This window comes from Strix uralensis, chromosome 3 (assembly GCF_047716275.1).
Source record: "Strix uralensis isolate ZFMK-TIS-50842 chromosome 3, bStrUra1, whole genome shotgun sequence".
Taxonomy (NCBI): domain Eukaryota; kingdom Metazoa; phylum Chordata; class Aves; order Strigiformes; family Strigidae; genus Strix; species Strix uralensis.
Window position 1 is genome coordinate 108,802,842 of NC_133974.1, and position 13,627 is coordinate 108,816,468.

Here is a 13,627-nt window from a genome sequence, read left to right on the forward strand (position 1 = left end):
ATTTCTGCAGACAGCGCATTATGTTATCTACAAATACATATAACACATTTCACTAAAACGTTACTACAATGATAAATTAAGCAAGACTTCATACTGAAAGGCCTTTCTCGCACTTCTACTTTGCCTTATATAGGTACATACCTTCTACAGTAACACACTCAACCTGATATCTTTAGGTGTTCTTTTTCCAAAATATGTATTGAGAATACATCTTGTTGAATAGAGCAAACAATGATAAGGTATTTGGAAATTTTAACTCATCGTATTTTAAGCAATGTTGGACGTGCCCAATATGATTCGCGTTCTTCAAGCAATCAAGAGTATGGCAACAGAGCGAGCAAATAGAGCAAAAAAAAATTTATTTCAGAGTTAATGGAAAATTATGACAGGAAGGTCAAAGCTCTTGGACTTCTTGCCATTAAAAAGAAGCAATTCCAGCAAATAGAAACCTGAAATACTGACTGTTGTTACACAACTGTACTCACTGCCCTTTGTTGCTTCTCTCCCGCTCCATCACCCAAAAACATAAAGAGTAGTCTGGTAATCGAACACACTCAGTTTTGAAATTCTTACCAGCATTTGAAATTCTTCTCTCTCTTTCCCATTCCAATTGTTCCCTTTCCAACTGTTCTTGCCGTTCTCTTTCTTGCCTTTCCCGTTCAAGTCGTTCAAGTCTTTCTCGATCCTGCCTCTCCTTCTCTTGTCTCTCCCTTTCTAGACGCTCTTGCCGTTCCCTTTCTTGCCGTTCTCTCTCCAGTTGTTCCTGTTCTAGGCGCTCTCTTTCAAGTCTTTCCCTTTCTAGCCTCTCTCTCTCCAGCCTCTCCCGTTCCATTCGTTCACGATCCAGCCTCTCCCGTTCCAGCTCCTTCTGCCTCTGTTGCTCTTGCAACTGTCTACAATCATGAAAAAAGGAAAAAGACTAAGCTGCAAAGTGAATACCAAAAATATCAAGCAACTGTTAGAGGACAAGAAGAGATAAACTAATCAATAATCTTTGCTCCAGCAAGAACAAAAGCACAGCATTTGTACCTACATAAAATTCTTAATTCTACATGTTATTTTTCTGAGCTGGATAATAGTTTTATTATATTTACAGTAAAAATAATCATATATCCAATTTCCTCTTAACTAATTTAACACTCCGACAGACAGCTTTCAAGAGGTAAGAACAGAAAGCTGCTGCTGATAATTTACTAACTGATACAATCTTCCCAGTTTGGGATATGGAGTTACATTTGTTCTTTGCACGGTATTTTATACTCAAAGCAGTGAATAAAAGTACAGTGAAATAGCAGTAACACAAATACTCATTAAAAAACCCACCCCCAAACAAATTACATTTTTCAGATAAACTACTCAACCAGTATTTATCCACATTTTACAGAAGCATCAAAATGTACAAATGTCCCTCTCCACTTGCATAATACTACACGCACACACACAACTTAACCAGCATCAAGTCAAGAACACTCTGAAGGCAGGGGAAAACTTGACATGGTCAGAAAAAAAATCCAGGGTGCAGCAGCCAAGGGAACACTGCAGGGAGCTGGCAGGGTTTCCAGGAAAGCAGAGAGGGGGAAGACATGGAGAGGAGGAAAACAAGTAAAAGCCAGGCAGAGGAAATATAAAGAACTTCCTAAGGGTAAGAAGGAATCATGCAAAATTTGCTGCCAAAGCCACCAGGCTGGCTGAAAGAAAGGACTTTCCTGCAAAAATACAGTGGGAAAAGCTGTAAACAATCCTTTTGCTTTTTTCCCCTCAACATGTTTTATATTTTCTTTAGGGTTTTTTTTAAAATTATATTTTTAAATACATGTTTCTAGTTGGCTAAAATATAGCTTTATGATTTTCAAACCTTCATCTCTTGGGGGAACTCACTACTAAAACAAAAAGTTAGGCACATCCTCCTCAAAGCTGTGGCCAGTATGTTCCTGTCAGTATATATCACTGAAAGTGTTGTTAGTTATTGTCCTCTATTTGAATTTTTTTTTTTTAAATCATGACATTTAAAAATAAAAGCTTATATATGAAGCACACAGCCATTTTTCTTCTGCCATGCTTCAGATGTGAAATGAAGATAGCTTGTCAACGAATACAAAGCACAGACAGCTTTTAACTATAAAGCAAAAAAGGAGACCTGAATTTTGACACCTTAAGCTACTAGATATGTGTTTTCCATAGATTGCCACTGGGAAATCTTATTTGGAAAGGTCATTGGTAATTCTATACTATATGCTTAGAGCCATATAAAATTGAAGTCTGAAAATGAAGGGAACTTCAGCTATTTCACTCCTATTCATGCCCAGGAAATATTGTCAGAACTGGAAACCCCAGCCCATTCACTGTTATTACTGAAGCCCATCCTCTTTCAGACCAATGTTTTTCCTTTAAAAACAAAAAACCTGATAAAAATTGAAGTTTCATTATTGCTATAAGCAATTAAGTTCCAGTTATGTACAGCAAAAGGACTTTTCCCTACTGAACTTGCTACCCAACATCCTCAGAAGCAGTAAAATAGTCCTGCTCCTGTATTAGTTCTTCCCTCAGCTCCTGCTCTCCCATATAATAAGTTGTAATAGCAGTCACTAAGAAATTAGGGCTGCAACTCAGCTTGTTAAATGCTTGATTTTTAGCCTCTGAAGTCCACCAAAAAGTCTGGTAATTGACTGATACATGTTTGGAACCAGTAGAGAATTTCTACAAAATATCAAGTGAATACAATATAAACCACAGAAATTTAAGCTATGAAAGAGATATTAAAAATATTTTTTTGGCATTACATTTTCACTTGCTCTGTATTGTACAAAACTAGTTTTACTATGCACTCTTTTTCCCTTGGATAAGATCTGTTACTAGATGAAAGCAGGATTTTCATCATGGCTAACTTCAGCATGGTCATCTTAGGCTATTTTATTGTAAAGTAGAGGTGGATGCACATACGTTTGTAGCTAAAAGGCTATTCGAAGCACGAAGTCAAAATTTCCAGCCTTCAAAGCAGCTTTACTTTGTTCATTCTTTTTCATTTGTCAGATATTAGCATATTCTACCTAGAAACGTACGCACTGTTAATCCTAAAACTAAAATGTAGATAAGGTATTTGAGGTTATAAACATTTCATGTTATATTCAGTTTATAAAACTAGAAGGTATCAATTCCCTGGGTTTAACAACACATGAAGCAGCTGTCAGATATTGAAGTTTTCTTTTTCTTAAGTTCTTCATTTCTTTACAGAAATAGAACTTTGATATAGGTCACTGCTCACATAAGAGCAGCGTCACTGAGGCAGTTCTGCAATAAGCCATACCGAGAGCTGTGCCATCTCATACTTTCATAAGCAACCTGGAAAAGAAACAGCAAAGTACTCTTGACTAAGCTCTTAATATTAAGTTATTTAGGATAGCAAGGATGATGTCTGATTATGGAGAACTACTGATGGATCTTCTAATTTCAAGTAACAGAGCAATAGAATTTGCAAATACAACTCAACTGAGATATAGCTGAAGTGATGCAGGTGAGAGGGGAAATCTGCTAAATTCATACATAAAATGATGGACTTCATGTTGACTACTGACTCAGGAGTGAGATATTAGGGTTACAACAGACAGTTCTATGACAACATCCATTCATTGATGTGTTTGGTTCAAAAACATAAACCAGATGCTACACATTAGGAAGGGATTACAGAGCAGAACAGAGAATACCATCACCCTGTTTCACAAACCCTGCATCTCTGTTTCCACCTCAAAAGGGACAAAACATCAGAACTGAAAAGGTTCAAAGAGCAGCAATACCATGATCAAATGTAACAAACAGTTTCCATTTAAAAAATAACTAAAAAAGCTGGAATTCTGCATTCTGGAAAACACAACTGGAGGTCTATAAAATCCTGAGTGATGAGGACATCCTAATACAACAGCTGGGACGAAAAATTTGATGCTACTAATAAGAGCAAAGTTCAAAAGAAAAGAACACCTCTGCATATCAGGCAGATGAGCTACGGAACTCCTTGCCAGAGTGATTCAAAAAGTAGGAAAAAGCCCTCAGGGGAAAAGAAAAAGAAGGAAAAACAACCAACAACCAAATACAAAATCCACAACACAAAAAACCAAACCATGGGAGGTCATTTAGAAAACAGAAACTGTATCATGCACAAGAAGCTGTTGAATCAAAAATGCCCAGAGGATGGGAGAGTAGCAGAGGGAAGTATTCCAGGGTGTTTGCCCCGGCCCAGAAAGGTTTTACTTAAACCTATTCTAACTATTGAGAGGGGTAAGTGCACATGTGTGTATGTGTACGTACTATATACAGGGGGGGGTTGGGGGTGGGAGTGTATATGAATGTATACTCTGTCTCTATAGAGCATGTAATTACATGCAATTTTAGTTAAAGTGTAAGATGTATGCCTAAATCAAACTTTTGGGATTGACCAGTTCTAAAGTGTGTTAACACTTTCCTGAAGCTTACCTGGGGTTTTTCTCCTCTTCAGAGAGCTATAAAGACACAATGTCCACGTGTCATAACAAAATGTACCTAAGTACACTTAAACTTTAAACTTCATATGAAGCAAAAAATATTTCAGTCAGTGATCAACACTACCAAACTGGATTGGCTGTCTACCAAGATACGGATAAAAGGCAGTGAGATAACCACTTTCATCTACACAGTACCTGAATAAAAAAAGTCCTCATTATTAAATAAATATTGAGTGATTCAGTATTTAACATTATTTTTGTAAAAGAATCCTCATTTTCTATTTTTTCAGGAAATAAAGGAATAAAAACAGAATTTTTGGAAACATACAAATAAAAACTATGAACAAGTTGAGCGGTTTGCTTATGATACAAACGCTCTACCAAGAGAGGGCAGCAAAATACTTTCCAAACATTTCTTATCTTACATAAAATTTTCATGCAGTAAGATACGTGAGGTGAAATACACCATCATTCAGAATAACTTTTAGTTTATTCTCATTATATATTGCTGACACATCCCTTTGTCAACAAGGAAAAGAAAAAACAAACAAATCTAACACACACACAGCCCCCAACCCACTACATTTTTACAGTCATTTTAACAAATGTAATAAGTCTTTCAAATAGAAAACCAAAAGTGGCGCAGGTCAAAAGATCAGTATGTCAGTAATGCAATCAAGTTGTTTTAACACAACTTAATGAGCAAGGATGAATTTCATAAACTAAGAACGAACTATAGCTTAACAAATGTTACAGTTGTAGCTTAAAAAGATTAAGAACTCATTTTCCTTATTTAAAAAAAAAAGATAATAAATCCGTTTGCATTAAATCCCCCTGGTTTTGTTTAGATAGCATAGATAATGTAATTTTATTTTAAAATTTTGTCAGAGATCAAAATTATATTATGCAAAAATGTTAGTAGATTATGAAGATTACACATGAATTAAAGCATTTCTGAAACATCAAGACTTTAGTAGTTCCAAAGCACAGGAACGTTCAAGAACATAGTGAAAGCAATACATGAAAATCCTTCAGCCTTAGAAAGCAGAGCATCTAGCTACCAGGACAACTTTTGAAAAATCTAGAGAGGTACTAAAAATGTCCCAGAAAACTATCTTATACTGAAATGCTTATTATGCCAAGGCAAAGTGATTCTAATTATTTTAAAAGTGTGAATTACTAGAATCTAAGAGCTAATTTTCACTGATGTCTGAGACTGCTATAAAACTGTACAGTTCTTTGGGCAGCCAAGAATCAGGAGCATGGCTACGTTCTTGAAATAACACAAGGAGAACAATGCAATAAGCATAGTTAAGTACACACTGTTGCATCCCTGCTGAAAAAAACCCACGTTCTGTGATAGTGAAAGTGTTTAGAATTTCTCCTACATGACAACTGCAAAACAGAATTGCAGTTCATTTATCCAGGTACACAGAAAGCCTTCCTAGCTTGTTCTGAATCAGATCCTGAAAGGGAGTAACAGTTAAGAAGTGCTACTGTTTCAGTTCTTGATTTTATATGAAAAGAGCCAATACCACATATACACCAAGATCATTTTCTATTATGTCTTTAGCAAGTAACCACTACATTCAACAACTAGTGTGTGTGATGATCAGCTATGCAATGAGGAAGCCATCCCAAATTAATACCACACACTACTTTTAGATCTGTATTTTCTGGAGGGGTGGGGGAATAAGTGGTTGTCCTGGAGGTAAATGAATGACTGACAGAGATCCTCTGGTCCTTTTGCTAAAGACTTCAAAATAGTCAAAAGAATTGAAACCTCAATCATTTATCTTAAAATATGGCCATTACCACATGGGTTGAAGAGAAGACAAATATCTCAACTAGATCAAGAAACTTCAATGTTTACTGGTAAAACAATATTCTGTGTCAGAACAGACTTAAGATCCAGGAAAGAACCTGTCCTTTTCTGGAACACTTTTCACATTTAAGCCTGTATCTTGGTCATCTGCAGAAGAGTTACTGCAAATGTCTCAGTTTGTGGAAAGACTGTCCTTGCACCAGAAAAAGTATGTCTCAACATTAAGCAACTCTCATTGTGTCAAAAAACAGAGCTGCTGTCACAAGGGCACCTAGAGAAAAAACCTACAAGCAACAAATCCATTGTTAAAACAGTTTGTGAAAGTGAATAGCTGTCTGCTCTGGCAGGTCACCTTGCTTCCTCAAGTGGAAGTTTTTCTGTACGTTGACATAAATCTTCAGGATTCTAACACTGGCTTGTTTTGCTCTTGGATGTAAGATCAAGCCATTAATTTTTTTCCTAAAAAGATGATAGGAAACTGCACCGAGAAGACCATATATCAACCTGAGTAACAGAATTCAGCCACAAACCTGAAAGGCTTCTTGTCACGAAGCCAGATACATTAAAAAGAGAGCTATTCCATGAACAGTACAGACAAAAGCATCTTTGTATCACATCCAAATTCAACAGGCACTGAGCTGACAGACATTCCAAGATGAACAGAAACTGGTTTGAAGTATTTAATTTTAAAACTCACTGTAGAACACAAAGATCCAAGACAAAGCCTGCAGAAAACAAAATATCTTGAGGAACAGACCTGACTGAAGTAATTGCTGCACTGAGCGAAGAGGTCAGCTGCAGAGAGATAATACATACTATTTAACAGCTGTTAGTCATCATTTATGCACTCACCAATTTCATACTCCATTCTTCTTTGCCTGAAAAACTTGGGAGTCAAAGCAGGGCATCAAATCACTCAAAGATCAATAGGAATACTAGTCCTGTTTTGTCTGCTTAAAGGTACAACATCAAGGAGGATGAGGAAAAAAAATCACTAATAATATGAGTATATTGAAAGAGGACATCAAAAACCATCACTTGAGCCACCAAAAAATAACATGGAATTAAAAAAATCATAAAACAGATTCTCTTGAGAGGAGATTTTCAGGTCTGTGTGCCACACAGTGTTTTTTGCTTTTTTTGAAAAATAGTTTCTTGCTTGTGCTGTTACCTATTCTAAAACAAACAAACATGGCATGGCAGAAGACAGACACCAGGATGACACCCAAAAGGCAACACGAAGGTTGCTAGACTATTGCTAGCTCAAAACATTGCAGTAATATATTCTGCACTAACTATTCTGAAAGTTACCATTAAGACATTCTGTATAAGAAACCAAATGTGATTACACAAAAGTATTCAAGAATGTATGTGTCTTTTCATTCTGTGCTTCACTACTGGGGTTTTTTTTAGGTTTTATAGCCCAACACAAACAAGAAATTTAGGAGTAATGCTGCTGTGTCAAAGTTCTAGAGGTAAGTGTAAAATACCAACTATAATTAAACCTGGATTCATCAATCCAATGGAGTTCTTCAAACCGTGTTGTTGATCTGGCCATTAAACTTACGTCTACCAATTAAATAAATATTGAAATATGTTTAACTGTTAAAATACGTTCACCAATTTAAAAAGTTGCATTGCAATGACTATCGCTATGAGAAAATGACTGTAGTATTCCAGTCCTGGAGTCTCAGTGTGCCTCAGCTTTCAGGGTTGCTCTGAGCCCTTGCATCAGCTCCTCTAACCCTGCCTCAATCTACGGAGCAATAAACAAGACAGTAATGTTTGGGGGTTTATTCTAAAATGCTGAAAGCCCCAGCATGTGGGCACAGATAGCATTATCTAATCCAACAGTCACTGCTTACTAGAATACATCTCGCATGATGGCTCTCCTCCTCCCACCACTGAGTCACTGCAACAAACAGAGCAGCTGGCTGCTAACAGGCTACACAATGTATAGCCAAACTAGAGGCGCCAGCACCAGATGCAGAGTGACCTCAGCTCCACCTGAAGCATGTTGTCATCTACAAAAGCGCAGCTACCCTGAGACTGCAAGGAACCGCACGCACTCTATGGACATCAATTTAACTAGATACAGCCAACCTATTTTATCACTGTTAAAACCGTTTAGAGGGAAAGAAGTGCTTTAACATGTTGATTATTTTGAACTTAGCTGCTAGTTTTGAGTTTTAATCCGCTGATCATCTGCACAAGCTCAGAAAAGGAAAAGTTGACTCTGCTATGGCCATTCAAATTTCCAGGAACTTATGTGAATAATAAAAAATTAATGTCAACCTTAAACTTGCTCTTCCATCTTTAATATTAAATATTTATTCATCATTCCAAAATTCAGCATTTACCACAGAACTCACTCTCCTATATGGTCACGTAAACCTGCTGAATACGTATCTCAAGGCCTACACATTAATGCTTATGTACCATGGAATGAACACACACCACATTTCATAATTCACTTACAAAGAGAAAATAATAGTCTAAACCATGTCAATACAGATTGCAAATTTCCATCAAACACAGGCAGCTTCCACTGAGACTGAGAATCTTCATGAATAAAGAGTACACTTGGTGCACCAGTAACAAAATCTCAGCAGAAGCAATTAATATTTAACCTCTTTGCAACTTCCTAAGCGCTCTCAGTTGCATGAACTTCACCTTGCATCATCTAAGCCGAACTCTTGCTATATGCTCTCACCAAAGCTGTTATCAAGTTCACTTTTTTCAAGTGCTAGACAGTCCAGACTGCTTCTACCTGAGCATACTGCACATCATTTCAGAGAAACCCAGACAACAGCCAGTAAACTTGATAAAATGAGCAAGAAACAGACACTTAGAAGATCTGTAAAGTCTGACTGTTCAAAGGCAAGAGGTTTGTGAAGTGAGTTTATGTATATGCTCTGGAACTGACAATTACTTCCAGTTTCAACAGTGGTGGACCTCTACTTCTTTAAACAGTAGTGAAAGGTGAGACTGTTTCAGATTATGTCTTTTTTTTTAAATTTGTATCAAAGAACACTTTACTCCTAATTTAATGCAAAATTATAAAGCCATTTAATTGACTATGTGCATCATGATTTTGAAACACTAAGCAAATCTAGAGGTCATTAGAAAGATTTCCAATGTTCAAACAGCCTTCCCCTGATTGATCACCATTGCACTTAACACTGTCAATTTTCCCCGTACACCAGTATTAAGACATCCTGAACACTAGTATTTGGTCTACAGGTTGGTGTTTTTTCTACCTAAAAATGTCTAAAAACGGGATACCTGCTATGTACTATTTCTCATTCCATTTTGATCATCAAAATCTACAACATCATCCAACTCCTGTTCTCCTTTGTACTCATGTATCTCAACTCACACGAGCAGCAAGGACTTGCTCTGTTCAGCAAAACACCAAATAAAATTTGACTGTTCCCAGTCCCATTGATACAGGAGGAACTGCCTGTTTTTATGCTTCTCACACTTCCACGGCAAACCTCCTCTCTTCCACCTTAACTAGGAAATTCCCTCTTGGTATCTGTCAAATGCTTTACTAAAGCCCAGGAACGCTGTATGAACAGCCTTTCTGCGGCTTATCTGGGTACAGTTTGCTGTGCTGTGTTTTATCTGGTTAATTATTCTTTTCTTCAAAAGTAGTTCTAATGCTTTTCACATTACCAAAGTCAAACTAACAGGCTTTCATTTCCTTGATCAAAAGAGAGTTATGGTTTAACAACAAGCTTTTATGTTATCAGCTCAAACCGCATTAGTTGGAAATAAGAAAATACACTAAGATTTTATCAGTCAAGCAAAAACTAGTAACCAGCCACCATGATAAAGACATAAAGAGGCAACTATAAACCTGAAAGTTACTAGATACAGGTATTCTAATAGACAAAGGGATCTATTAATGCTCTTTGATCAAACCTCATCAAGCCTAGTTTTCCTCACCTTGATCTTTTCAATATATTATGTAAACTAACAGAACATTTGAACTTTTCTGGCAGAAGCCAGATCACAAGAAGTCATCTGTGCACATAAAATAAAATATATAAATTTCAGTAGCAGAGAAATCTACTTTCATTGGCAACTCCCTCTGAGTGGTACATTCTGGTGAGTATGGTCAAGAGAACTAATTCCATAAAAAGGAACCACAATAACCAAAAATCTGGAAAAATGTAGAACGGTTTCTAATCCCAGTTTCAGGTTTTGCATTAAACAGAAAAAAACCACAGAACTGAAGATTTTGCAGAAAGAGTAAGATTTGAAAGAGACATTTTAAAAAGTTTTAACTAAGACACTTGTCAGAACCATCCTTCAAGCAACATCCATATTCAATTGCAGCAATTAAGGCAGCAATTTTGCAAACGTAGTCAAAAGACTGCTTAATAGAAGAGTGTTCTTCTCAGTCTGCTAAACACGTCAATGTTACCCAACATCCACAGCTATTCAGTACTGTAACCAGACAGCACCTATTACCTCTCCATAAAACCAGTTATTAAGTTTTTGAAAGCTTGACTTGACAGAACTAAGGAAAACTTTACTGTGAAACTGAATGGAGAGAAAATTAGAGGGGAAAAAAAAAAAAGTCATTGTTGTACCAGAACTCTGTTTTCCGGAAACTTTGACGACAAGAAAAAAACCCTAAGTCTTTAGGATGAGAAACAACACTGACTGATGAGTCTTCCCAAACGACTGCAAGGTGTCCCATGAAACTACCTCATCAAGCTCAACTTGAAAAGTTTACACTGATGTAACTGATCTGCTGGAAACCCTTAGTTTAGGCATTAAAACACCCCTTTGATTCCATCTAAATCACGTCTCTGGAATGCAAACTTCATGCAGATTTTGTAACACGCACAGAACACAATACAATCATATGACAGTATTCTACTGACCACTCTTATACCCTAAACCAAAAAGCCAATACTATACCATATTCATATGCCTAGCTCAGATTAAAACTGTTTGCTTAGTTATAATCTAATCAATCCATATGCCTTTAAAGAAATACTACTTCCTCAAAATAAGCTGTTGGATAAATGGCACAATTTCAAAAGCAAAGGAAAAATGGAGACAGTACATCCGGCCACTAACTAGGGAAAGGTTGTGAGAAATCAGTAGAAACCAGACTACCAGGGACAGAAAGTGACAGGCAAACTTTCCTTCCTTTAAATCATTACAGCTACATTGCTACTGAATAGTGGAATGCAGTCTTTTTCTTTCAGTATTTCCACACATTTTCAAAACAACTCAGGAGTTATATATGTAATAATTACTAATTTAGAGGGGAAAAAAATATAAGTTCTTTTACCATAGTTAAAAATTAAGATTAGCAAAATCTCAGAAATTTTTAATCTGTAAAATGAAAAGCATTCCTTTAAGTCTATCAGTAAATAAGAAACTGCTACCCTTGTCAGCCTCTGAACTTGCCCTATCTAAAAGAAGCCTTCCAAAAGATGTTATGAAAATCACACCGTATCAATACCACTTTCTAGCACAGTCACACCCCAAGTTTTCTTTAACAGTATCACCCCAATCCATGAAATAAACTAAAACTGTAAGCAAATTTGAAGTACTTAACAATTACAAAACCTCCTAATATTACACTGCTGCATTTTTGCAAACTTCTAATATTTTTGAGTACTTACGACAGCAGTCTGTCAAGTTTTGGTCCATTACGTCCCTGAAGGACAACAGGTGGCTTGTATACCTTCATTATTCCTTACAGTCTACACACTTTCTCTGTTTCTGGTGTTCCTGGTCTCTTTATTTATGAAGCAGTGATGATTTTGAAGCTATTTATAAACATTAACTCATTAAATTCCCAAGTGTCATATTAGATACCAACTCAGTGACTCATAGTCCTGAAAATATATTTATCATGGCTGGAATAGAAGGTAAATTTACATGCACAAGTAGCACACACAGGCATGCTGTGAACTAATCTTATATTTTAAAATGATATTTGACCTTAAGTAACTCTGAAGTTATTAACAAATACATATGTCAACTGAAGTTGGCATGTTATCAAACAATCAGTGGAATATATAAACACTGCCTGACTACCTCTTTGACAAAATGAAAAATAACCTATGTAACAAAAATTCCTTCATTTCTGAGGTTCAAAAATGAAAGCTGGAGTGTTTTAAAGCTTGTTATTACTGTACTCAAATGAGTGCAAGTTAAGGAAAGTTACAGTTATCTTCAAGTACATCCTAACAGGGAAAGCATACACCATGTGTTAAGGCTTCTTCAAAGACAGTAACAAAGTTATCAGTTCATCAGACAAAATTATTTCATTGACCACCTCATGTGTAACCTTGGCCTCATAAAAACCTCAGTGTTTTAGATGGCACATCTGGCCCTAGTGGCTTCACAAATTGGCATCACTGCACAGTAAACAATGCAAATATTCAAGTAACAAGCTCTGCAGCAAAATAATCAAAGTCGTATTACTACTTCAGCACTTAAAATGTAAGGCATCTAAATCCCTTCTAAAATAAAAGAAAAATCTTTGAACCAAAATAATACAGTTCTGTTGGCAATGATCTAGTTTAATTCTTCAGTTCCCAATTTCCCCAAGATTCTTGAACACTGGTTATAAAAGTGAAGGAAAACATCAGGATCAGTTGCAAAGCTCTCTTTAATATGCCATTCTTCACCAGTCACTCCTTTGGCAAAACATTTCTGAGGAAATGTTTCTATTTGTGCCTAGGAAAACCCTGAAGCTACAAGCCACATAATTTAACTTTCAATTAGTCCTGCTTTGAGCAGAGGGTTGGACTAGACAACCTCCACAGGGTCCCTTTTTCAAATTTAATTTTTATGTAAGCAGATTGTTTTCTCAGGCTTAGAATAATTTCAAAAAATATTTTCCTGAACTTAACATGGGAGTTGGTCAAACACTACTGAATCCAGGTGCATTTAAGGGGAGGGATGCAAGACTAGCACTTAAAGACAACCATTACCAAGCCAAATCTTTAATAAAATCCCCACTCCACAGACACACATTTCACGAGCAACAGACTTAGCAAAGCCTGCCTTTCTACCGATCCATCACAAACCCCATGTTCCTTCCTACACAGTAACATTTATTCCCTTCTCTTGCATTCCCTGTAGTGTTACTGCTCCCTACAGAATTCAATTCTGCCCACGCTGCCTTTACCCTTTACTGAGACTGGAAATGTCACTTGTAGGTATGTTAAAAGTAATACCTAAACCCTTCCTTCCCAACTATTTACTACTCTTCACATTACATAGTAAGACTATTGTTATTACTGTCTGAAAGCTGAAAGACAGTTATTACCTAAGAGAAGTTCTAGCTTAG

At 36.5% G+C, this 13,627-nt stretch overlaps 1 protein-coding gene across 7 annotated transcripts in view; it reads right to left on the minus strand.

Annotated features, from left to right (window-relative positions):
* The window catches only part of ENAH (ENAH actin regulator), a 98,924-nt gene that overhangs the window by 20,824 nt on the left and 64,473 nt on the right, over positions 1 to 13,627 (minus strand). For 6 of the 7 annotated variants that reach the window (XM_074863834.1, XM_074863833.1, XM_074863832.1 and 3 more), the window contains exon 5: positions 574 to 893. In XM_074863834.1, the coding sequence (XP_074719935.1) occupies positions 574 to 893 (320 nt within the window). Of the gene's footprint in view, positions 1 to 573; positions 894 to 11,948; positions 12,059 to 13,627 lie in introns of those variants that run through there. The other variant, XM_074863830.1, reaches the window with a different exon arrangement.